The sequence below is a fragment of the Vulpes vulpes genome, chromosome 13 (assembly GCF_048418805.1).
Source record: "Vulpes vulpes isolate BD-2025 chromosome 13, VulVul3, whole genome shotgun sequence".
NCBI lineage: Eukaryota > Metazoa > Chordata > Mammalia > Carnivora > Canidae > Vulpes > Vulpes vulpes.
This window is the reverse complement of record NC_132792.1, coordinates 7553541-7579257: the sequence shown is the minus strand read 5'-3', so window position 1 is coordinate 7579257 and position 25717 is coordinate 7553541. Positions and strand designations below refer to the sequence as shown.

Here is a 25717-nt window from a genome sequence, read left to right as displayed (position 1 = left end):
CAAGCCCTGGGCCTTTCTTCTCCCCAGTAGTGGGTCTTTGAATGGCTTTTGATCTACCCCTTTATAATGCAAGTATAAATCATATACATGTGTACTGCTGCACTAGTATGCTGAACTGCTATAAAAGATTCATGAAAACATAACAAATTTAAAGCCTGAGAAAGAAATGAATGTTTTTAGATGTATGCTGCACCCTCTAGCGCTCCTTGCCGGAGACGATGCCCTGTGGCATGGGCACCAGGGAAAGAAATAGCCACTCTCCCTGGACCCTTCTCCATGCAACATCTCATTTTATGTTGCCCCATGGGGATGTGGGGATCCTTGTGCAGAAGAGACTATATCCTCACAGCCCTCGTTCTTTGGACCATGTCCTGAAAATTTATCTTAGCCGTCTCTGATTCTAGAGAGAAGAAGAAGGACTTTTCTGTGCCCAGGAGTCTGGGAATCATTCTAGATGGGTGGGAGGATACAGGCCCTGGCAGCTAGCTCCTATACCCCTCTGCCTGCAGGTCTGAGGGTGGGGGGCTCTTACCAGTGGATTTGGGGCTGCGGTGGGCCAGAGGGCAGCCCCATTCTGATGATCTGATTATGCCAGGCCACTGTAAGAGGGTTGTGTAGCCATGAGGCCGCCTCTGGCTTCCTCTTCTCCTGCAGTATGTTTGGGAGTCTCCTGGCTCTGTCCTGAATCTCTGAGCCCCCGATCCCACCCCAGCCAGGAGTCTGGATCCAGATGACTGGGATCCCTCCTTAGCAATGTATCTCCATCCCTCCCATTGACTCTCCCACTGAGGCTTTCAAGATGTTTCCTTGGGGCACTTGCGAAAAAAGATGGTGTCTGCCAACAGGAACTCCCTGCCCACAGGGCCTGGCTGGGCAAGTGTGCCCTCATGTGCGGGCACCAGCATAGGGAGGGTGCTGGAGGGCAGGGCTAAGCACCGGGCAGCCCTGTTTCACAATTGATTATCCAAACCCCAGCCAGTCCTGGGCCAGAGCTGTCCTGGGCACATTTACTCCTGGCCAGAGCCTTCCTCTCTTGCTTCACTTCTCTGCTCCTTCTCTTCTGAACATGTGCCAATCTGGCCACTGAGTGGTTTCGTGAGCCTGAGTCCTGCCAAGAATTCATCTGGGGAACTGAGAGAGGGTGAGGAATAGTGATGGTCGGGTTTGAGGCCAGCACCACCCTTCCGATGCCATTAGGTGCTGATGTTTCTGGAATGGGTCCCTCCAGCCCAGCCTTATACCTCCAGCCTGGCCTTTTCCTTTGGACTCGAGATTGGTTTGGCCCAGAGTCTATTTGCCATCTCCACTGAGATGTCTCATAGCTTCCAGCCCTGAACACATCCAGAAGGATCTGCTGACTCCTCTGTGGCCTGCCTCAGTGAGCATGTGCTGCTGAATGCATCTCAGTAAACAGTGACTCCAGCTTTTGCATGCAGGGCTGCAGGCTAACATTCATCATGACTCTGCTCCTCTCCATCCTACCAGCACCGCGTCAGCAAACCCAGCTGGCTCTATCTTCCAAGTGCACCCAGGATCCAACCACCCCACACCACCTCTTCTGCCCTCACCCTGAACCATGCCATCAACTTTCTCCAGGACTTTTGTAATAGCCCCCAACTAGCTCCCTGCATCCCCTGTGATCTGTGAGGACCACAGTGGCCGGAGCCATCCCTCTACATAATGTCAGATCCTATCCCCGCCCCCTAACCCCAGTCAAAGCCTTCTAGTGGCCTCAATTCCTGCAGAGGAAAACCGTGGTCCTTACAATGACCACAACCCAATGGGGCCCCCATGTCCTCTCTGACCCCACCTCCTGCTGCCTCCCCTTGCTCACTGCACTTAATCCCAACTAATCGCTTTGGTGTTCCTCAAATATGCCAAGCATGCTCCCATCTTAGTGTCTTGACATGTGCCCTTCCCTCTTCTAGAATGTTCTCCAGATAACTCACTTCCTCACTTCTTCAGAGTACTTGCTTGACCACCCAGATGGAAAAGGCAGCCATATCTCCAGCGTTCTTTCTCCCTCTTATCCTGTTCCCCATCCTCAGCACTTCCACCCCTTGACATACTTTATTTGTCTATTGTGTTTCTTCCCCAACTAGAATATGAGCACTGAAACTTTATTAGTGTTGCTTTCTGCTTTATCTCCAGTGCTAAGAAAGTACCTGGTATACAGTAAGGGCTCAATGACTCCTCCTTAGATTGAGAGAATGAAATTAGGGAGGCCTGACAATGTGCCAGAAGCTAACCTAGGAGTCTTCTAGGGAATAATCCGCCTTCTAACAACCTTATGATCTACGATTTGTTATCTATTCAGACAGGAGAGCAGTTCAGAGAGAGAGCAAAATTCAAATCCAGATCTAAGTCCAAAGGCATCCCCTTCCTGTTACATCACTCTGGGAAAAGCCAGGTCCTCCCTCTAAGGGCTCCCCACCCACCAGTGGACACAAACACAGCTAGACCAAGGGCTGCCATGTGCAAACGGCCTCGCAGTCCCACTTCCATTCTCACTGTACCTCAACCAAGACCCTGCGAGGTGGAGGCCCACAAACTGATATTTAACATGGTTTGACTGAGGAAAAAGGCTTCCAGAGGTTTAATGATTGTCCCAAGGTCATTGAACTTGCATTTGCAAAAGCCAAGTCTCCACTGCAGATCTCTGGCTCCAAATGGGGAACTCTGTGCCCAACCCCATGTATGCTAAACTCTAGGGCAGGGAGGGCAAATGCACCAGCACCACCTGTACCCTCCCAGACACACTCACAGCCCAGAGGAATCCTCAGAATCCTGACCAACAACAGGACCGCAACACTGTAGTGTGGACACACAAGCGGAACCCAGCTACCGGCTGCCCTCTACACACAGTATAAGTTACTCTTTTATCTCAAAATATCCTGCTCATGCAAGCCCCTGGGTTACCTTTCCTTGCCTCAGCCTGCTCATGACCCTCATTCAGACTTCAGTTTGTGGGTTTCTCCATTTCACCCAGAAGGTTCCATAGGACCTGGGTCCAGCTACCATTAGCTGAGGAGAACCCCAGGTTGGCATGTTCCCGAGAGCCTCAATCCCAGCAATTCCTTCTCCTGAATCCTTCCACGTCAGCCCAGCTCCTCCCGCCCATCTGGGCTGAGAAGCAGAACATTGCAGAAAACCACCACAGCCTAGAGCAGGTGTCAGGCATGTTTTCCCAACACAGAGACCTGTTTGTTTAGTCATGCCCCACTCAGGGAGGCCATTTACTATGTGCCAGATGCTGTGTGGGTGTTTGGGGTACAAATATGCATCCAATCCCTGCCCTCAAGGAGCTCACAGTCAAGTAAGGAGATAGAGAAAATGAGCATAAATATATAGCAAAAATCCAGTTTGATACGCACTAGATAGAGAGATGGACATCCTAGTGCGGGGCCTCAAGAGGTGCTGGGGCCGGAGGAGGGGGCCACTGGAGCCATAGTGGTCACCAGCAGGAATGTCAAAGACCTGACCACGACCCTGTCCCCCAGGCCAGCAGGAGGAGCATTTGGGTTCCCCAACACCTGAGCCATAGTTTTCTTATCTGTAAAAACTGGGAGATTACTAGTCAATATCCTCACTAAGATGTTGAATGAAATCACTTCTGCATCCATATCTTGCAGGTAGTACGTGCTCAATAAATATTAGTTTTTCACCTAATTCTTCAGTTGTATGATTAGGATTAGTATCCAGAGCTATTTTCCCTGATCCAGAGAATTCTCCAGAGAAAGCAGGAATACAAAGGACACACAACCACTGAATCACCTCGCCTGACCCGAGCCAGTTTTCCAAATCGTGGTAGACACCCACACATGCTTTTTCCTTATGCCAGCCCTGCATTCATACCATCCAGAGCCCAACCCACAAACCCACACGGTCCGGCTTCCCGGGGGAAGTCACAGGAGCGGGAGGCACCCCTCCCACCCCAAGTGAGCCCCTGGACCCACCCATCGCTTCAGCAGAGACCCACCAAATCCGACAGACCATGGAGGGGTGGGTGGGCAGGGCTGCCAGCAAGTCCGTGTGAAGACCCTCACCCACCTACCACCCCAGGCCAGCCATGGGCCACACAGAGAGTCCTAATGACACCAGCAAAGTTAACACATACCCGTGGAGCATCACGGCTGCCTGAGATGCCTGGAAAGCCTCCGCTCTCGGAGAATGATCTTATTTTCTGAAGTAGCAGCTTTCTGTTGAAATTCATCAGTCACTGTGGTAGGGATTTTTTCCCTCTTTTCTCTCTCTCTCTCTCTCTCTCTCTCTCTCTAACTGGTGAAATTGACAGTCTGCCTACATTAACCGGGCATTAATTTGCATGATCAAAAGCAGATTTGTTCCAAGATGCACTGTTCTCTCTTCCCCTCCAAGCACAAGCATCTCCAAGGAAGGCGAGAAAAATCAGAAACAGCGCCGCCACCGTGCCCCGAGCTTGGGCAGGAGCTGGCCCCGTCCAGGAGCAGGTGGAGTGGGGGCCCTTCGGGGAGCGAGGAGGGGAAAGCAGCCCGTCTGAGAGTTGGAAGCAGCACCTGGCAGCCCGAGGCGCTGGCACCAGCCCCAGCACAGGAAAATCAAGCCTTTGGTGACAGATTATAGCAGAGGAGCATGCAGGAGTCCCAACGGGTGCACAGCACTTCCTGAAAAGCGGCATTTGAGTGGGTGGGTGTTAGAGTCTGCACCCGACCCCCGCATGGCAGGGTGCATGGCGGGGTGCATGGTGGGGTGCATGGCGGGGCGCTGTCGAGAGCCCCACGACCTGGAAGCAGAAAAATGGGTCTCAGTTCTTGGCTTCGGTCACACAATTCAGGCAAGTTGATTACCCAGTCTGAACTCAGTTCCTTTATCCTTCGGTGGGCACAGTGAGACCAGCCCTGCCTGTCCCCTGCAGTGTGATCTAGAGGCTTCCAGGCAAAGGAGACAGCTCTCAACACCAGGGAGCCCGGTCGGGTCCCAGGCTCTGCGCCGCAGGCAGCACTGCAAGCCTTCCACGCCCATGCCGTGGGTCCCGGGCTCACGCAGGGCACCTCGTCTAAGTGTCCTCCGTCCTGCCAGCATCCCCACCAGGTGGGATTATCAGGTTCTGTTCAGAGAAAGCTGGAGATCGGCAGGGTCGGCTTATCCCCCCAAACTAGTAAAAATATTTTATGACTGCACTGGTAAAGATGAATGTGAGCCGTGCTGGATTCGTTATTACATATTCATTATGATCCACTTATTTTTTTTTTCTTCTGGTCTTAAAAGAAATTGAAAGGAACATTTTTCTCGTGGGCCCTAAAGTCACGGCGGGCCCTAGGCACTGGGCCTGCTGTGCCTGATGGAGAAGCGGCCCCTTGTCCCTGGACATCCGCAGTGGGTGGAAGAGGCAGGGACGGTCCATGCACTAATACTTGCCCACGTCCAATGTATACTTACAAAGGGGCTCTCCTCTAGGCTGCAGGGGGAAAGTCATAACCCCAGTAGATGAGGCTCCTGGCTTATGGAGTTCATGTGTGAGTGAGAGGACACAGGCAATGATGTGTGGGCAAATTAAGAATTTTAGATCTTTTTTTTTTTAAGATTTTATTTATCTATGCATGAGAGACACACAGAGAGAGAGAGAGAGAGAGAGAGGCAGAGACATAGGCAGAGGGAGAAGCAGGCTCCATGCAGGGAGCCCGACATGGGACCCGATCCTGAGTCTCCAGGATCAGGCCCTGGGCCAAAGGTAGGCGCTAAACTGCTAAGCCACTGGAGATGCCCAAGAATTTTAGATCTTGAAGGGCATATGGGTGGCTCATTTGGTCAATCGCCCAATTCTTGGTTTTGATCTCATGGTCCTAGGATCAAGCCCCGCATAGGGCTTTGTGCTCGGGGCAGAGTCTGCTTGAAAGTCTCCCCCTCCCTACCTCCTCCCCAAATAAATAGATAAATCTTTAAAAAAAAAAAAAAAAAGACTTTCAAATCTTGAAAAGTGCTGAATAAAATGGAAATGTGAATCCAAGCTATCTTGGCAGGGAGGATGGAGACTTGAATGATGAGGTGGGGCCGGCTCGGGGGAGATCTGAGTAAAGAGCTAGTGCAAAGGCCCTGTGTCAGGGCTTGTTTGTGGAGACATAGGAGGCTGGAAGACTAAGAAATGCTGTGGATAACAGAGGAAGGTGTAGCAGAGGAAGTGGGATATGTTAGATGAGCTCTCATAAGCATTAGGAGAGTGATTCTGTTCTACTTGCAGTGGGCAGTCACTGGAATGTTTTACACTAGAGAGTGATTGTACTGATTCATCTTTTTTTTTAAGAGCATTCTGGCAACATGGAGTTGACTATGAAGAGATAACAAAGAATGTAGAGACCAGACTGCCCTGCACTGGGAGGTCCAGGGAGCAAGTTGATATGTTAAAAAAGGATTGCAGTCATGGTAATGGTGAGAAATAACCAGATTTGGTATAAACCTTGGATTGGCAGGAGCATGGTGGGAGTTCAGGAGAAAGGTCAGAGCAATAGATACAGATCTAGAAGATAACCAGGAAGATTTGATGTCACAAAAGCCAGGAAAAGCGTATTTCTGAAGGCAAGCAGAGGTCAAGTGTGGGATGTCATTGAGAGTGGCGTGAGCAGAGGGCAGAGGTGGGGCCACTGGGTCTGCCAGGGCATGGGTGATGATGAGGGCCATCTCAGTGCAGCGAGGGGGAGGGAAGGCTGATCGGACGGGGAGCCTGGGGAGTGAGGAAGTAGCCGCTGTGCCTCCCACACCCCCTGCACCATCGCTCCACCAGAGGCAAATCCTCAACCGGTTTTCGTGGGGCAGTCTTCTCACTGATGAGTTGCCTCTCTGGGTTGGGCAGCTCTGTTCCAAGGCACAAACTGTGTCCTGCTCACATTGGATCCCCAGTGGCTGACCAAGGAGGCCTTTCATTCATGTGCATTAAATGAACAAATGAGTGTTTGTCTCTGCCTATCTCAGAGCTCTAGAGAATTCTGGGGACATTCATTAATTCATGAATTCACAGGCTTGCCGGCATCTGGAGAACCCTGAAAGGCCGGCTAGCTTTCCTTTGGGGATTCTCCGCTGGGTCTCTTCTCAAACTTATGATGTCATAACCATGCCGCACAACTTCAAGAGTAACCAGTGTACAAAAATTACTTAAGACCTTCTGTGTACACTTCTCCCCAAATCCCCACCTGCCAGGGATAGTGTTGGTGTTTCTGCCCCAGGATGGGGTAGAAGCTGATGGAGGCATGAGCAAGAATAGGGCAGGAGGAGTGGATAGGACCATGGTTAGGACATACCAGGAGGAGAAGCCTCAGGACTGGGGTACCACAGCAAGTGGAGGAAGATGGGGGAGAAGGAGGGGTCCACAATCATCTCTTTTTCAATCAGGCGACTGGCTACTGGTCTTAGTGATTGACGATAGGAAAATAGCAGGGGAAGGTTCTGAAAGTGAGGAAGAACCCATGTAGACGATGAAGTTCAGTTGTGCTCATGTTGAGTTTGAGGGACCTGAGTGGTTTCTAGGAGATGCTTGGATAAGCGGGTCCGAGGTGCAGGCTGGACAGAGATTTGGGGCATCATTAACCAACCAGTCATTGTCAAAGCAGAGGGAAGAAATGGTCCCACCTGTCAGCATGCCTGGATGGAAGAGGAAGGGGAGGGGGCGGGGATGGCACCTGAGGGACCTCAGCATTTGAAAGTGGGCAAGATAGCAGAAAGGGTCCAGAAATGAGCCTGAAGCAGAGCAGGTTAGGGAAAAGGAAATGGAGGATCGTTGAGCCGAGGGCGGAAGAGTGCCAGGATGGGCATGGTGGACAGTGCCGGCATTGGCTGGGGTGGGTCAAGAGATGCCATCAGTGACCCTGGAGGGGTGACCGTCTGTGGGGACATGCTTGCTCAGTGTGCATCCCAGAGTCAGCAATGGCAAGGTGAGGCCGACAGCAACTATCCATGGGGGGGTGTGCCCATTGGCATTTAGCTCTGGCTGGGGGAGGAGTTCTAGAGAATGGTACATTGACGGTCCTACAAGAGAGGATTTGCCCAGGGACTCCAGTGAAGACATGGAGGGGAGGGTCCCCAGAGGCCTGGGCTGTGAGGCCTTGGCCTCAGGGGGAGGAGGAGGAGGGTCCCTCAGTCCAAGAAGAGGGAGAAGATTTGGGAAGGGCTCCAGATAGGCATTTCCCTAAGAATAAGAGGACCAGCCCTGTGGGTGTGGGGAGAGCTCTAAGGATCACCTTGGGGTTTGAAGCCACATCATGGAGTTGGAGTGGCAGGAGAAGGAGCCAGTAGGAAACAGTGACTAGTGGGCTCTTTACTGGGGCCCCAGAGCAGGGTCGCCAACTCAAAGACACCTGGCAGATGACTGCTCTGCCTCTCCCCCACCTGGACCCCCACTTTGGCAGGTGGCACTGGCAAGCCACAGTGGAGGACCCTTCTCCTGGCCGTTTCTGAAGCAAAAGCAGGGCGAGACCACACCAGCCTCTCCACGCTTCATCCCCTCTGCTTCATCTCTGGCTCCTCCATCCTCACTCACTTGCACTGGCCATGCAGGCCTCCGCTCCTCCTCACCCGGCTTCCCACACCCTAACACTCATGTCCCTGAGTCTTGGCTCAGCTTGCCTCCATGAGGCCCACCCCGATGACCCCATTTACAATTCCAACCCTCACCAACCAGCACCCCCAGTCCTCGTTCCTGCCCTGCTGGTCTTGCCCATGTCATATCCTTACCACCACCAAACTGTGTTTTTTGTTTTTTGCTTTTTTTAGATTTTATTTATTTACTCATGAGAGACGCACAGAGAGAGAGACGAGACAGAAAAACATAGACAGACAGAGGGAGAAGCAGGCTCCATGCAGGGAGCCCGATGTGGGACTTGATCCCTGGTCTCCAGGATCAGGCCCTGGGCTGAAGGCGGTGCTAAACCACTGAGCCACCCGGGCTGCCCCAAACTGTCTTTATGTCAAAACCCATCATGTGTCCGTCAGGCTCTCAGCTCAACTGGAAGCCCCAGAGGACAGAGAATTGAACTCGTATCGTTCCCTGATGCATCCCAAATGCCTAGACTTGCTCCTGGCAGGGGTAGACACTCGATCAAAATTTGTTACATGAAGAGGGAATTGAAGGTAAAGCGTTTTTCATCATGACCGTCAACCCTGCAGGGAACATAAGGGCATTTATTTCCAATAATTGACTGGCTAGAGGAGAGCGGGAAGGAATATGCTATGGTCACCTGTGTGTCAGCCACTTGGCGATCATTCATTCATTGGATTCTCATGTCAGCCGCAGCCACAGAGAGGAATATTCACTGAGCAAGTTTACTGACGGCAGTTGAGTCTCCTGAGGTCACACACCAGGGCCAGGCTCAGACCTGCGTCTCTCAAATACAGACCCCAAGCTCCATGCACTAGGCCGCGGTGGTCCTAGGTCCGGGCCATGGTGAAGCCCTCCCCGGTCTGGGGGGTGTCCTGCAGGCTCTAACTTTTCTGCGGGGCGTACGGATCGCGCCTGTAATTACAGCTTGTGGAAGTCGGGCCTTGGAGTCACGTGGCGGCCCGCGTCCCTCCTGCTGACTCTAATTAAACCAGCAACAGCATCTGCGCCTCGGTCCTGGCCAAGAATGAAGAGATGTGGCTCTTGCTGGAAACGGGCCCCTTCACATTCCCACGTGCTCCCTGGGGCCGGGGACCACACGCCAGCCGTGTCTAGAACGTTGACCCGCCAGCAGGGCCTCGCCCCGGCCGGTCTCAGCCGGCTCAGAGCCCCTGAAAATGTGAAAGCAATCACAGTCTCATGGGAGCACAAGCTGGGGCCCTTCCCTCTGGCTCCCTGGCTGCGGGAACTGCTTAGACTATTCTATGTTAGAGGCGCCTCTTCTAGCAGGGCCAGGGCTGGGTGCCTCGTGCTGGAAAGAGTTTCCAAAGTGCTCATGTAGGGGCTCTACCCATTAGGTGGGGCCAGTCATTTTGCAGCCGTGGTAGGGAAAAGGGGTGCCCAGGGTTTGGCCCTATGACCAATGGGACCCACATTGATGAGGGCTCCAGGACAGGGCTTCCCTCACGCTTCTGGGCTCGGCACAGGATCGAGTCTACGAGTGTCTGGCAATGGTAACACGCAGGCTGAATAATGTGTAGATATAATTTCATTTACCTTCATGATGCTTTTATGAAGAGGGTAAGATTACTGTGCCCATTTTACAGAGGAGGAAATGAAGGCACAAGGGAGACTCAGTCACTTGCCCAAGGTCACACAACTAATGAGGAGGCAAAGCTAGCATCCAGGCCAGGTCTCTTCAACGCTGGGATCAGAACCCAAGAGGTTTGACTCTAGAGTCTCCTTGTGGCCTCAGGCCTGTATCATCTCCATGAAGGCCAGTGTCTTGACTAATCATCTCTCCGACATGTTTATGAGCACCACCTGTGACTGGGTGCCTGGCACCATACTGAACCCTGAGCACCCCTATTGCATGGTCATCCTAGAGCAGTCGACAGGCAAACTAGAACACCATGTGGGATGGAGCATAGCATCTTGAGGGTGTGCAGGGTCCCCTGCCCTCCCGGGAGCAGGGGTTAAGAGTACTCGGCATCCGTTGCCCATGTGCCCAGAACTGTGCGAAGCCCTTTCGATGTTTGCTGTCTTGGAATTTGACACTTATTCTATGCAATTTCCCAATTCGAGTGGTGATTCTGATACTTCGGTGAAACAGGCGTGTGAAGTGTTTGGCAATAATTGGAGGTAGGTGCATGATTACTTGTATTTCTGTTATAAAATATCCCAAACACTCAGAAAAGGACAGAGAATAATATAATGCAACGGTTTCTCCCCTGGACCACCAGTAGGTTGTGAAGTCAGGTCAAGAGATGGCAGGCAAGCATTTTGAACAGTTTTACAGTTTTGACTAGAACAGGGTAGAATGGAAACTGTCTGCCCTGGCACATACAAGAAGAGCCACGAGCATGAATGTCCTTCACGAACATTTTTTCAGGCCCCTGTGTGTGTGTGGGCATGTGTTCTGATCTAAAAAATGTCTTTCTTACTATAGATCATGGTCCAAAATACTTGAAAGTCATTGATACAACGAATACTGTTGTATTCCCTATTCGTTTTTAACAGATATTAATATCTTGCCATATGTGCTTCAGTTCTTTTCCCAAGAAACACATGTTATAGATAGAATTAAAACGATGCTGGCCTTGCCTGCCTCTCCCCTCTCCTTCCCTCACCTCTCCAGAGCCAATGGACGATGGACAAGGCTCTGATCAGTTCTTCCTCCAACCGGTCCAGCTTCTCCGGGGTGAGCCAGGGTGAGGTTAGCCCCACTGGGATCAGCTGAAAGAATGGCTCAGATGGGAAGGGGTGCTTCCTGGTTGTGGCCACACCTGGAATTCTAATCGCAGGTCCTGTATGCTTGGAAATGTTTCGGAAAACGGTTTAAACATGCCAGGGTGTCTTGATAAGCCTGGAAATATATAAACATGCATCACAGGACCAAGCAAGGGCCCAGGGGTCTGGACCTCACACCTGAGACCTCTCTGACCTGCTGCTACCTCTTGTCTTCAGAAATGGGGAAACAGTCCTGGGGGAAGCAGGTGGTCCCAGAATGCCCAGATGCAGAGAGCAGGAATGTGGGAACAGGGAAGGAAGGAGGGAAGGAAGGGACAGAGAGAGAGAGGGAAAGCAAGCAAGCTAGCTAGCTCCACGTGGACACGTATCCCCAGAGAGCCGAGAACCTTCCCTGACCACTCTGTAGAAACTAGCCCCCACCCTATCCCTGTCAACCGCCTCTATTTCTCTTGGTAGCACGTGGACCCTGGTAAACTGTACAGTTATTTGCTCCTTTCCCACCTCCGCCCGTCAGAACATGAGGCCATGAGAGCAGGGAGCTATGGCAGCAGGTGCCCTGCTGTTTCCCAGGCCCACACGCAGCTGGCTGGGGACGACACGGATGCTCGTCAGTGGAAATGTGTGCAGGAAGCATTTGAATGTTGATGGCCCCAGTCGGTGGATGGAACTGGAGTTAGCTCTCCTAACAAAACCAGATGACAAGCTGGCAAGGGAATAAAGGGACCAAGCACAATGTGACCTGTACCAACTGGCCCTGGTGGCTCGAACTTATTGAGCACCTACTGAGTGCAAGGCACCGCTTTGGGTACTTGACCCATGTTTGCCCTTTTGGTCTTCACCGTGTCCCGACATGGAGGATGCTCTGTTGTGTCGGTTTCCTAGGCACAGCCACCTGCTGGAGGTCACACAGCTAAGTCAAGTGGAGCTGAGATTCAAACCCGGGGAAGCCTGGCTGGCTCCAGCACCCCTGTGCTTCACACCACATCCCACCACTTCCCAGAGAGAAACTTCTAGACCAAGGGTTTCAGGGATAACTGAATCCAGCCTTTTAGAATCTGACTGAGCATTTCCTTTTTTTTTTTTTTTTAAGCAATTTGAGGAAAGTCAAGGCCGGACCAGTAGCAAAACAGCCTTTTACCAGGCGCTGCAGAACTCACTAGGTGGTGAGGACGCGGACGCAGGTGTCCGGGCGGCTGCCACGTGGTACTACTCCCTGGAGCACTCCACTGACGACTACGCCTCCTTCTCCCGGGCCCTGGAGAACGCCACCCGGTAAGCAGGAGAGGGTGCAGGTTCCCGGGGCCACACGGGTGCTGGCCACAGTGAGGCTCAGGTCACAGATGCATACTGGCCTGTGCCGGGAAGGGATGATGGCCTGAGGGACATTGAGACACCCCATGCCTGGCTTGGTCTCCCCACCCGAGAATCTGTGGTTTCCAATCACAGAGTCACTAACTCAGAATAAAACTTGGTCCTGTCCCCTGGGATCTTGGGGACCAGAAAGGTTTTAATTTTCCCTTGAACAGAGAGCTGTTTGTAATCATACAGACAACAGCTATTCCTAGAGGCCCAGCCCCAGACTGGACTCTAAGAGCTCACAGATGTCCAAGTTCTGGACCCTGAGAGCCTCATACCCCACCGAGGACTGGCTCAGATCTGAGCTGTTGAGAGAGCTCAGGGTTGACGTTTGAATGTAGGTTTGAGGTTCAGAAACCTACATCGTGCCCCAACTTTGGCTTTGAAGACACCTGTGCCTGGGTGCAAGGGCTGAAGTGTGAGGGAGGGCAAGTAACCAAGGAAGGCTTCACCGAGGAGGTGGACTCCAGTCCCCCTCACTTAGCTCAGGCCCTCATTGTCTCCCAGCCAGGCTCAGACAGTGGCCTCCCTGCCTCCACCTGGCTGCCAGTGCATGACTCTTCCCCGTAGGTCTGATCCCACCCCGGTCCTGCTCACCATCCTTCCTCTTCATGAGAGGAAGCCTGGCGGCCTCATGTGCCCTTCCAGACCCCAGTGGCTGGCCCCACCCCGCCTTAGAGACCTTCCCAGAAACACTCTAGCTGCCCTCCAGACTCAACAAAGGAGCTCATCTCAACAGCCAGAAAAGAGGGGTGCACAGTCCCTCCTCACCAAGGGACCTCCACAGCTGTTAGCAACCGCAGTTGTTACAAAATCCCTCTGGGGTGGGTCCCCTGGGCCTCATTTCTCAGATGAGGGGAAGGAGGGTCAAGGAGATGCGGGGACCACTGGCTGGGATCCAGAACCTGATGGGCTCCAGGCCGCCTGAGGTTCTGACAAGGCCTGGCGTCTCCTACAGCAGCAGCCCACGCACGACCCACGGTTGCAAGCTGGTGCTTCTGAAACGTGTTCCCGTCACCCCTAGATGGGGAACAAACGTGGAGCTTTGAGAATCTAGAACAGGGATCTCATCCTCCTCACTATTGACATTCCAGGTAGATAATTCCTTGCGGTGGGGTCCATCCCGGGCATTGTCAGATGTTCAGCAGCACTCCCGGTCCCTACCCCCTTAGATGCCAGTAAGAACCTTTTCCTCTCCAGCTGTGATAACCATTGTCAAATGTCCGCTGCAGGTGGGGGTGTTCCCAGTTGAGAGCCATTGGTCTAAAGGCATCATATGCATGAAATATCCTGGAGGGTATTTCCTCTGCCTTCCTTCCCAATGTACAATCATTTTATGTCCTGCGCCACGGTACATTGCAATTATTTTACTAGAAAGTGTTTTGCTCCCGGGTCTTTAAAATTGATGTTCTGGGAAGATGCTTGCCTCCACGGGTCTCTTGTGTGATCTGGGCTGGCCATAAACCAGACTGGACTGTGTGCCAGCAGCGGAGCCAGCTGTGGTGAGAGGGACACTAGGCAGTGCAAGGAGTTTGTGTTCTCTGCAGGCCCGTGCGGAGGGGCCTGGTGGTCCGGGAGACCCTCGCCTGGAAGAAGCATATACCCGGGACAGTTGTCTCTAGAACTATGCATAACAAAACTCCCTCCTCTGTCCTCATTTGACCAGAGATTACTTTATCACCTGTCCCGTAATCGACATGGCCAGCCACTGGGCAAGGAGAGCCCGAGGAAATGTCTTCATGTACCATGCTCCCGAAAGCTATGACCACCGCAGGTAAGGTGGCTGTGTGGCCACAGCGGGTGTTGGCAGGCGAAGGGCGTCAGGCAGGGCTCCATGTGAATTCTGTGACCCTCAGGGAGGCAGAGGACAGAGGGCAGGACTGAGGTCCAAGTGCTGGCTCAGTGACATTGGACTTGGCCTGTAGTGTCTGAGAAATGGGTGAATAGTGATAGCCGCCCCCTCTCACAGTATTGTTGGGAGGGCGGGCAAAATAGCAGATAGAGGGGGCGCCTTGGCATTCTAACTAGCTGTTAATGGATTGACCTGGCTCGGGGAGGAGGCTTCTTTATTAATCCTACATATTTACACCTCCGAAACCTGAGCACTTCGCTTCACTTAGGAAAATGGCTTTTTCAAAGTATAAAAGGTTTTTTTGTTTTGTTTTGTTTTGTTTTGTTTTTTTAGCAACAAAAGGAAAGTTTTGTTGACCTCTAATCTATACACCATCCCTACTTCCAAAATACGCTCTATGTGCTTTATGATAAAAGTCTCAGGTGCAAAAAACATAATCACAATGGAAATAGAAATAATAAGCAAGTGAAAGAGAGCCCATGATAAGCAAAGGGGCAACCAGTGGGCACAGAAGGTAGCTCTGCTTGTTCCAGAAGCCAAGGACAAGAGTAAAAAATAAAGAACAATGGAAACAGAGAGGCTGGTGGTGGGGGACACGTCTGATGTCTGCCAGGGGGAGAGCAGGGCCAGGAGGGTAGTGGGGCAGGTGGATGTCAGGGCGTTAGAGAGGACTGTGGGATCATGTGCTCTACTTTGTCATGACCTTCCAGTCCTGAGCCAGGTCCCTTCCCAGCTGGGCCAGCGACTTCCCACATAATTTGGTGTGATTCCCATAAATCCCATCAGATTAGTTACTTCGGATTGGAGCTTCTTTGGCAAGACCTAATGCCCAGCCAAGGGTGGAAGATTATGTGGTGTCCTGATGGTTAAGCATGCTTAGATTACAGAAGGTCAGGGGTCAGGTCTCCAAAAGATGCCAGAGCTGTTTCCCTTGTTTCTGAGACTGGAAGCCAGGCCTGTTGTGTTGAGCAAGACTATCAATCCCCTACATGTGTGGTCTGTTTTTCGGGCAACAGGGAGACGGGTGTGAGAATGCCAACTTTAGAGCCCCACTGCCTGCAGGCTGTGCAGAGTTGGGCAGGCTCCTTTGCCTCTCTGATCCTCAGTCTCCTCATCTCCTAAACGAGGATAATAGTTTCCCTTGGCAGGGTTGGCATTAATAATATCTGGCACATAAATTATCTGGCTGTTACAGGGCTTTAAGCCTGTGTTACTCTGCAATGGCATCAAGGGAACTCTTGCAAACCTATATAACCTCTCATTATAATTGAGCAACATCCCTATAATGGGCTGAATATGCCTAAGATGCCACATCCCAACCCTGGGGGTCTATAAATGTTACCAATAAGGGGGCTTTGAGGATGTGATTACATTAAAGACCTTGACCCGGGAAGATTCTCCTGGTGGGCCCTAAATGCAATTACAAGTGTTTCTACAAGAGAGAAGCTGGGGAATATACTTAAAAGTAGGGGAAGGCCACAAGACCATGGAGGCAGACGTTGGAGTGATGCACCCGTAAGCCAAGAAACACCAGCCAAGAATCCACTAAACTCCACCAGATTTCGCAGAAGAATCTACAAGAGGAGCAAGAAAGGGCCTCTCCCATAGAGTCTCCAGAGGGAGCATGGCCCTGTCGACATCTTGGTTTAGGCTTCAGGAAACCGATCTGGGGCTTCTGGCTCCCAGAAGTGTGAGATAGTAAATATCTGTTGTTTGAAGCCCCCAAGTTTGTGGTAGTTTGTTACAGCAGCTGTAGCAAACTAAGACAGTCCTAAGGCATTCTAGTGCCCCTCAGCACCCAATATTTACCTGGTTCCCCCCGATGGATTAATCAGTTCATATAACACTTGCAAGAACAAAAAAATCTAGAACCCTAGTGAGGTTGGCAGGCTTGAAATGGTCATTGCTATGGGACAGTTGAAGAGTCTGGGGCTCGAGGAGTTCCATGTGATTTCCCCAAGGACGAGCAACAGTTAGTTGTAGAGCAATGACCCACTCACACCTTCTCTGAGCCCCCGAACTCTCTTTCCACTAAACCGTACAATCTTTCTGTCTCTCTGCTTAGAACTATTTCTAATTCCAACCCCATTCACTTCCCAGATCCAACCAACTGTCCCCACATTGTCAGAAGGAAAATAAGTGACAGGTGAAAGTTTTGGTGAGAAGGTATTTGGAGAGAAGGGACAGTGAAGAGAGCAATGGTTTGGGTGGAGATGAAAGGAGCCTTAGTCACCCAGTGGCACCCACGGCCCGGAGGCTCGGCATGGGGAGTTGTTTGTAGAATAAGCCTCAGCCTTGTATCCCGAATGCCAGGGCTCCCAGGATTCGCACCCAGCACAGGATTCTGGTTCTCCCCCTTCCTCCATTTTAAGGCACAGATTCCAACAGGTCTGATGCTCTTGTAGTAAGTCCCTCAAAAGCCTTAAAAACTGTTCACATGCTGGTGGCCTCCACAGTATACAGTGGCAAACCCGGAAAGGCATCTATCTGCTCCCTGAGGACAAGAATGATCAAAGCAAAACAAGACAGAAGGGTCCATGTGATTCCAGCCAGGATCAATAATGCTTTATGTGCCACCTGTATTAGTCTCCTGGGGCTGCCGTAGTGACCTACCCCTTGCCTGGTGGTTTAGAGCAACAGGAATGAATTGTCTCACAGTTCTGGAGGCCAGAAGTCTGAAATCAAGGTGTCAGCAGGGTCATGCTCCCTGTGCAGGCCCTAGGGAAGGATCTGTTCCAGGCCGCTCTCCTAGCTTCTGGTAGCCTGTGGCACTCCTTGGCTTGTGGATGGCCGTCTTCCCTCTGTGTCTGTGTCCACATCTCCCCCTTTCATCCCAACACCAGTGATATTGGATTGAGGCCCACCCTAAGCCCTCATTTTAACTTATTTTTAAAGAAGGCCATGTTCTGAGGTCCCAAGGTTAGAGCTCCAGCATATTTTTTTTTTTAAGGGATATTCAACCCATAGCATCGCCCTTCTCTCTAAAGTAAGAGTCCTGCTGGTGAGGCTCCTGTGCGCGGCAAGGGCCCAGAGTGGTCTGTCTCAGACCTGGGAATAGAGTGGTCCTCGGAAGCGGGCTCCTGGAACATTCACCAAATCATGTGTCCAGTCTCTCATGGCTGGTTTGGGTTTCTCTGCTGCTGAAGAGCATCCTTGCACTCCTCCGGGGCTCCACAGACACGGCTCCATTGTGCTGATCCAGGGTCCCCACCGCCCCCACCGCCCCATGAAAAGAAGCCACACTCATGAGCCAGACCCTCCCAAAGTGCCTCTTGGGTCCTCACAGTCGCTGTGCCTGAGGACCCAAGGACCCTCCTGGCACAGAGTAGCAGGTGTTCAGAAAGTCATGCTGAAGCCAATCCAACCACCTCATATGGCAGGTGAGGAATGAATCCTTTCCACTCTGCTTTGGAGGCTCCTTGGGGATCAGTTTTGCCATCTACAAAATGGGAACAAGGGCGGTAGGCGAGATCAGGAACACTAATTCGTCACTGGGCTCAGTGGCACCCTGGCCCCAGGGCCGTGGCAGGTGGAGAGCAACATCCTCTATACCTTAGAGCCTGAGCTCCAAGTAAAGCGTCGAGTTTATGAAGCCGCACTAAGTTCAGTCACCGGTAAGTGACTTGCAGCTGTCACAATCTACCATTTGGGAGGACAGTGATGCTCAGAGGCACTCAGACATTTCTCAGGCAGAGCTGTTGCTATGTGTTTGGAGGCAGGAGGTATCCTGGAGACAGCAGACTCTCTGGGCCAACTGACTCAGTTAGAAACCCAACGCAAGTCACTTAGCCTCCTTGGTGACCCCGTTTCTTCGCCCAGCATGATAATGGCACCTGCTTCGGAGGGTCACTGTGATAATGAATTTGCACACAGAATGAGGTCTGGCAGACTGCAAGCACTGAGGTCATCCTATTATCCGGACCCTTCAGAGCGCCTTCTTGACGGCCCTCTGTGTCTATGGCATCTCCCCCACCACGGTCATGGGAAGATGCCATCCACATAGTAGACGCTGAAACCAATGAATGAATCATGGAAACTAGCCCATTTAATCGTTGGCAAGTGTATCCTTTTTGCCTGAAAAGACGTCTCTCTCCCTCTTCCCTGGAGCTGTCACACCTCTCATTTATTTCTGGCTCAAACCTACGGACTTAAAATATATGTGCCTGCCGTACATTTTCAGCCATCTGTCTTGTAGCTCCATTTCTGTGAGCATATATTAGCTTTCCTGGCATAGCAAGTGCACAAAAACGCAATAAATTACCACTTTCTTAAGACTCTTGTTAATTGATCCCAGCATAGATAGCATGGTCCTGTCACTGCACCTGGACTCTAGATGAGATTTTCATCCTTGAGATTGAGGGCCAGCCTCTACGAGGAAAGGGTAGGTGGAGTGGATGGGAGAGGACACAAAGACACTAAAACCTGTGGTGTGCGAGAAGGTTCCATTTTAAGGGTTAGATTCAAAGAATCACAGAATATGGAAGATGGTTTCACCTGACTCCTTCGTTTTATAGATAAAGAGACAAAAAAAGTTTGAGATAAAGGGCCAGTCAGTGGCCGTCTAGACCCAAACCTTGTCCCTTGCCCTCTCTCCAGTTTGTTTTTTTTCTTCAATTATACCCTTTGAGTGTCTACCATGGCTAAGTCCACTTACTAGCTGTGTGACCTTGGGTAAGCTGCTTAACCTCTCTGGGCCTCAATGCATACTCTCTTATACAAGGGGAAAGTAATAGCTCTTGTCCCATAATATGGCTAGAAGGGTTCAGAGGAACAGTGCCTGCATTTAGGGTGTGTGTGTGTGTCTGTGTATGGTTGTGCGTATGTGTGCAAGGAATACTGGGCAGCTTTGGTTTCCAAGGCTATTGACATGAGGATAAAACTTACCAGTTTTCTTTTGCTGAGCTCTGTTCACTGGGGAGATTTGGGGCCAGTTTCCTCCATGGTTACTATCTGTAGCGCCCTCTGTATCAGGAAGAGGGATTTTCAACGCTGACTATAATCCGGGAATTCTCGACCTGGCACTATTGGCATTTTAGGTGGCTAATTATTTGTCGGGACAGGCTATCCTGTGCATTGTGTGTGATGTTTGGCAGCATCTCCAACCTCCATCACTCAATACCAGAAGCACCTCCATAGTTGGAACAGCCAAAAATGTCCCCAGACATGGCCAATGTCTCCCAGGGAGGCAAAATCTCCCTGTGGAAAACCACTGGTGGATTCCACCAAAGTGGAAGTTATTACTAACAGCACCTGAGGGAAGAGGCAGCCCTTTCCCAGACTTGTCCCTCATCAGTGCCGGACTCATCCACCCACACACGCTGCCCCTGGCCCCATGGGAGCCCGTCCAGGCAGACCGTGGTGCACCAGGGGGATGGAGCGTGACTGGTGCTGCTGTTACCCAGCTGACCTGGAAGGCTGACAGGCCTCTTTCCCCTGTTCACACCCGCAGGGCTGTGAACTGTCCCCTCCCAAGTCAGAGGCCAAGGGGGATCTCCAGGCTGGCTCTGTCTCCAGGTGCCACTTCCCGAACTCAGCTAGGATGCTTCCCTCCCTGCCAGTCTCCTGCTTTGCCAACTTGTGGATTCTCAGTTGACTTCCTTCTCTTGAACCAGCCCCTTCCGAAGGACACAGTGGTCCAAGTGTCTTCTTAGGAAGAGCCCTCACTCCATTCTCTGCAGCCCTTGGCCAAAGGACCTCCAGACCCCGTGGCCAGCCCGGGTCTGGGGGACCCTTCCTACAAGCCTATTCTGGGAGCCAGGTCCCAGCAAGTGTGCAAGGGGACCCTGAATGACTCTCTGACGTTGCCCGTCCTTAGATGGCTCTACCTAGGTGCACCACTTACTGCATACCTCTGGGCTGGTAACAACCTCTAGACGCTTCCACTTCCTCATTTATGTGATGGAGCTAGTAATAACACAACTGTAGGAGTGTGTCAGGATTAAGTAAGGCAGTGTGTGCAGACTGCCCAGCTAACTGCCCGGCATAAACTTGGTGCTCGTGTCAGGTGACTTCCAACACTGTTTAATGGGTTATGCTGAAAGAATCCACATTGCAGATGAACAGGTCCCAGAGAAAACAACCACAGAGGAGGTGGTTTCTGGGTACCAGCCACTGAGAGAGGAGCTGTGGCCACTTCAGAGGCCATATGGGGGCCCTTCATCATAAGATCCCTGATGCCAGTTCAGAGTTTCCATGGAAATTCACTGTGGGGCTGTGTGTGGGCTGTCGTGCTTGAATTGTGTGCTGCGGTCAAGGCCTTGTTTCAAAGTCTTTAGTCCCAGAGTCCCGAGATATCATTCCCACACTTTAACAGTGCAGAAGGCAGTTCAGAGAGATGGGTCTTGACATCTCTTTGAATGGGAATGGGGTAGGGCTCTTGGGATTACACATCCATGTAGGATGCCGGACAATTCTTTAACTTGGGGAGAAGCAGTTCAGCATAATGGAAGAACTCATCCTTCGATGTTAGATCAACTGGGGTTTTGATTCCATCTCTTTCGTTCATTAACTACCTGCATTTGAGCAAGATTTTTCTCAGTTTCCCCACCTACAAAATGGGTATAGATACATCTACCTCCTAGTATGAAGATTCAAGTCAATGTATGTCAAAAACCTGGCCTATTCTAAATGTTCAATATTAAGGTTACTTTTGCCTCTGGAAAAATAAGACCCTAAGAAGAAAAAAAAAAATCAAAATGACTTAAGAGGCAGTAATGTTCTTCCTTTATAAATTGTCCCAACCCTAGAAAACAAAGTCATAAATTCTAGACTCAAGACATTTTGTACGCCACTACATTTGCATGCTAGACATGTGTGTGCATTCCAGAGGCCTTTAACATTCCAGATTCAAAATATTATCTTTTTAGTTGACTGTCTTGTTGAGTTTGCTGGAATTAGCAAACCAAAGAAAATACTAAGTGGCTGGATTCTTGAATTGAGTCCATTGGCCTGGCTACATCTGGTGTGATTAACACGATGGCTTACCAGTAAAGATGGAGGTAAATCATTTTCTAAAACTGACCCCTCCAACCTGGTGATATCGAAGGGCTGGTGCCATGTGTCCTTTTCAACATGGATTCAACAAATGTTTGCCTGTGACCCAGATCCTAGAGATGGATAGAGAGAGGCTGTCCCCTTGGGGTGAACATTATAATTAGGGGGTGAGACTGATGAACACCTCGGGATGAGGTGCAGAGAACAGACAACGCACACACAGTAAGCAGAGTAAGTTCAAAAAACTGCCCTATGAAGTGCACATTGGTCTTTTCTTTCTCACTGAAAACACAGCTCAATGAAAACCAGGTGTGTTTTTTAATAGAACATAGAATAGGATCCTGTTGTTCAGTGTGATGATCAGTTGGTTAATCAGAAAAGTCAGTTAAGACGAAAACTGATGAGAAACGGTGAAGGTAGGGATATACCTTAAATATACTATTGTCTCTCGGTGCACAAAAAAGTGGATTCATCTAGTAATCTGTCAGGGCAGGGTGGGAAGCTCGAGTCAGAAAGTGCTCCCTTTGAAATTCTTGCAAAACCATGAACGTAATGCATGGCCTATGATTTCCAGCTTTGGTTTCTTGAAAATGGGGTACCCACGTGATATTTAATTAATTAAGTTCTATAATTACAAAGACAAATACAACTGGCATAAACAGGTTTGAGACAAACACAGTTGGCTCTTGGTAAACACAGAACTTCCTGGTGAGAAGAAATGCGTCGGGCCTGGAAAATTCAACCTTTTCTGAGCAGTGGTCTTTATGCTTTATGTGGGAGATAAAATGTCCAAGTTCTGGGGCGCTTGACTGGCTCAGTCAGTAAAGCATGAGACTTTTGATCTTGGGGTCATGAGTTTGAGCCCCACATTGGCTGTAGAGTTTATTTTTAAAATAATTTAAAACAAACAAAATGTCCAGGTTCACATACCAGGTCCACCGAAAGCTTTGCCTCTACCACAAACCGGTGTTATCACTCAGCTTTGCTGGGCTTTGGGGGCTGAAAATATTCAAGTATTTCATTTGGGGCTGAGGGTAGGGTTGTATTACTTAAAGTAAATCAGAGAGCTCCTTTTTTTTTTTTTAAAAGAATGCATGCTGAACCTTTTTGCAAAACAAAAGCCATTTGTAAAGTACGCAATTGCCTCCTGATAATTTATAGGCAGAACTAAACTTTTGCATATTAGATTGGCCCCAAGAGAAGCACAGTCCCAGGCTTCTAATTTTAAGTTAGTTAACACTGTCTCAACTCCTTAAAATAAAAAATAAAAAATAAAAATAAAAATAAAAAGCCTGGGAAGCAAATGGATTTCCATTCCTTCTTGCTCCCTCCTGAGTTTCGGAGTTTCCGTTGGAGGAAGTTATTTAGAGATACCGGCTAGAGATAAGAAAGGGAGTATATTTTATGGGGATGAGGTCAACAAACTTCCTCCTGCAGATAGGACAACGGGGATAGATGTCTGGAAAAACAGGCTCTCATATCAGTGGATCAGATGGGCTGGAGCAGGGAGCCTCTCTACAGCACAAGCCTCTTCAACCTGTGGTCAGTGGTTGTTACACGAACAACCTACCCCCTGGCTCTCCTCACCTTGAAGGGAGCCCAGCCAGGGTCATTCCCTCTGGGGACACCGCCTAGCTCCTCATGCTCCCTAATCAGCCCCAAATGGTCATGGACTCCGCCAGAAGCAGAGCTCAAGTCAGGAGCTTGTCTCTGAAATGTGGCTAGTGGCTGACCAGAATGCAGCCTGGCCTCCCTGCAGCGCACACCAGAGGGATCTCAGATGATGAGGATGGCCAAACAGGAAGGCTGGGGAGCATGATGTAAACAGAGCTAACCTGCCACCTGCCCTGGACAAATGCAGCAAGCCCATGATATCTCAGTTCAAGCCTTTCTCCCCACGCCACTCCAGGGATGATTCTAGAAGAAACACAGCTTGCAGCTCACTTGCTTAGAAGCCGCCGATGTTCCCCCCATCTCCTTGAAGATGTGGCCTTCGATTCCTCCAGCCTCGGTACTCACACCTTCCACAGAACCTGAGCTGAAGGACCTGAGGGACCTGCAGTGTAGTCGACCCCAAACTCGGGGATTTCCTGGACCAGGAAAAATCCCAATTTTACTTTTCAGTGTGATGCGCTTCTCAGGACAATAGACAAGACCCAGAGCTTTGGGAATCTGTTACCTACTGCAGCGGGTCCCTGCCCTGCCACACTTCCCTGGCTTTGCTCATAGAAGCCACCCCATGACTCCCCTCGAAAGGCCCTTCCCCGCCTCACCCACTCCCTAAACCTCTACTTGTTTTTCAAGGTGCAGGCCAACCCTGAGGATTTCCTCTCTCTGTCTTTCCCTGAACTCCTCTTCGTGCCTTTCCCTGAAACAGGTGGCATCGCTTCTCTCTCTCTTCTTGTAGGTGTTGTAAATAATCTCACCCTTTGATATCTATCTATCCTACATCTTTAAAAAATGAAAAAATATCAGCTTCTCTGCATTGCCTGTTAGACCGAGAGCCGTGCCAGATGGCTGGCTTACACCTCTCTTCTCCCCAGCACCTGTTCAGAGCACCACATGCAGCAGGCCCTGGGCACACATGGCTTGGTAGGGTCTTGCTCTGACTGTCCAGTGTGTTGGCCCTATCCTCACTGAGCTGTATTCAAACACACACACAAAGTCATCCCCGAGACACGTGGCTGGTCCACTCTTCCCGGCTCAACATAGCATCACCAGCATCAGCAACAATAGCTCTTCCTGGGATAACAATTTGTCATTTTTAGAGGGATTTCCATTCATAACAGTTGAGGACCATCCAGGGATGCTATGTGGAAGGCTGAACAGAGGTGATCAGACCCTGTTTACAGACAGGAAAACCAAGAATGGGGTTGGAGCTGGCTCAGGCAGGGAGCTCTCATCATCCCCATGTCCACCTGTGACGATGAGGAGATCCAGACCCGGCCACAGCCTGGGACAAGTGAGTAGCTGTCAGATGAGGGAAAGGTTGACTGGAGTGTTCTTACCAAAGACAGCAAGTGACAACTAAAAGCTAAGTAACACCAGCTTGACCACATGCCCACGTGACCACCGCAGGTCTGGATGTACATGATCACCCCCAGCACAGAACAAAGAAGCCAAATCGACACGTGTGAACTATCAGCCCCAACCTGCCAGCACCGCGGCCAGTCAGCTACCAAATTTCTCCCTTTACCTTGTCCATCCCTGGAGTGTTCTTTGTCGTCTCGCTCTGCTGACACCTAATCCAAATGCCCTGGAACTCTCTCAGCTGGGGCCCAGGGTCCTCTGATCCCACATGCTGTCTTCCACGGCTCACACTGTCTGCCCTTCCTCCAAATGTCTGCCTTAAACTGCTCAAAATAACTCCAGCATCCTGATAAAGATCAGCCCTGCTAGGGAAAAAAACAAAGCAGAGGTCCTCGTACACAACAGGCTCTCAGATTAAACAGATGGGATGGGCTGGAAGGACAGGCCTTCTCCCAAAAGCAGTGCTCTGTGACCTGCTGGGGTCTCTGTGACAGCTGGCGGTGACCCACACCCATTCACAAGAGTTATCTTTCCCCAAACCCCATGCTCCGTGATGTCACCTTGGTAGTTTGAAATTCTCTGTGGCAGGAGAACTTACACCACGGAAATTGGCAAAAGGCAATTGTTTTATTTATTTATTTATTTATTTATTTATTTATTTATTTATTGAAGACGAATAGGAACAGAGGGAGAGGGAGAGAAAGAGAGAATCTCAAGCAGACTCCCCACCCACTGTGGAGCCCATCGTGGGGCTCGAGCTCCCGACCCTGAGATCATGACCTGAACCGAAGTCAAGAGTCAGACGCTTCACCGACTGGGCCTCCCAGGCTCCCCAGAATGATGATATTAACGGGCACATGGTTGGCACAGATCTTCTTGAGAATGTGAGAAAAGCTCTGAAGGCTCTCCCAAGAAAGTGTCGATACACAGTGTCACACCATTTCACATACAAGTTCCCATATAACTCTTGGCCCTCTGGAACCCTACAGTGGAACTCTCAGATTACAGCCTCCCCGTTCATAAGTTTTCAGGTGTTTCTCATGGGTGATGAGGAAAAAGGAATGCTTGTATGAGCTGGAAACTGAGTGAGAGATTTGGCATGTTTTATGGCTACACCTCGCTCGCTGTTTGGAACCATGAGTGTGTCACTCTTGCACACATGAGAACACCGA

At 50.6% G+C, this 25717-nt stretch overlaps 2 protein-coding genes across 4 annotated transcripts in view; one reads left to right on the top strand and one right to left on the bottom strand.

Annotated features, from left to right (window-relative positions):
* SLA (Src like adaptor) overlaps positions 1–24855 on the bottom strand; it is an 86769-nt gene extending 61914 nt beyond the window's left edge. For 2 of the 3 annotated variants that reach the window (XM_072733892.1, XM_025993476.2), the window contains exon 1: positions 4118–5088. The gene's annotated coding sequence lies outside the window, so the exon portion shown is untranslated. Of the gene's footprint in view, positions 1–4117; positions 5089–24711 lie in introns of those variants that run through there. The other variant, XM_072733893.1, reaches the window with a different exon arrangement.
* TG (thyroglobulin) overlaps positions 1–25717 on the top strand; it is a 245642-nt gene that overhangs the window by 213477 nt on the left and 6448 nt on the right. Inside the window, exons 44-45 of the mRNA XM_025993474.2 lie at positions 12405–12586; positions 14337–14444. Coding sequence (XP_025849259.2) covers positions 12405–12586; positions 14337–14444 — 290 coding nt within the window. The remainder of the gene's footprint in view (positions 1–12404; positions 12587–14336; positions 14445–25717) is intronic.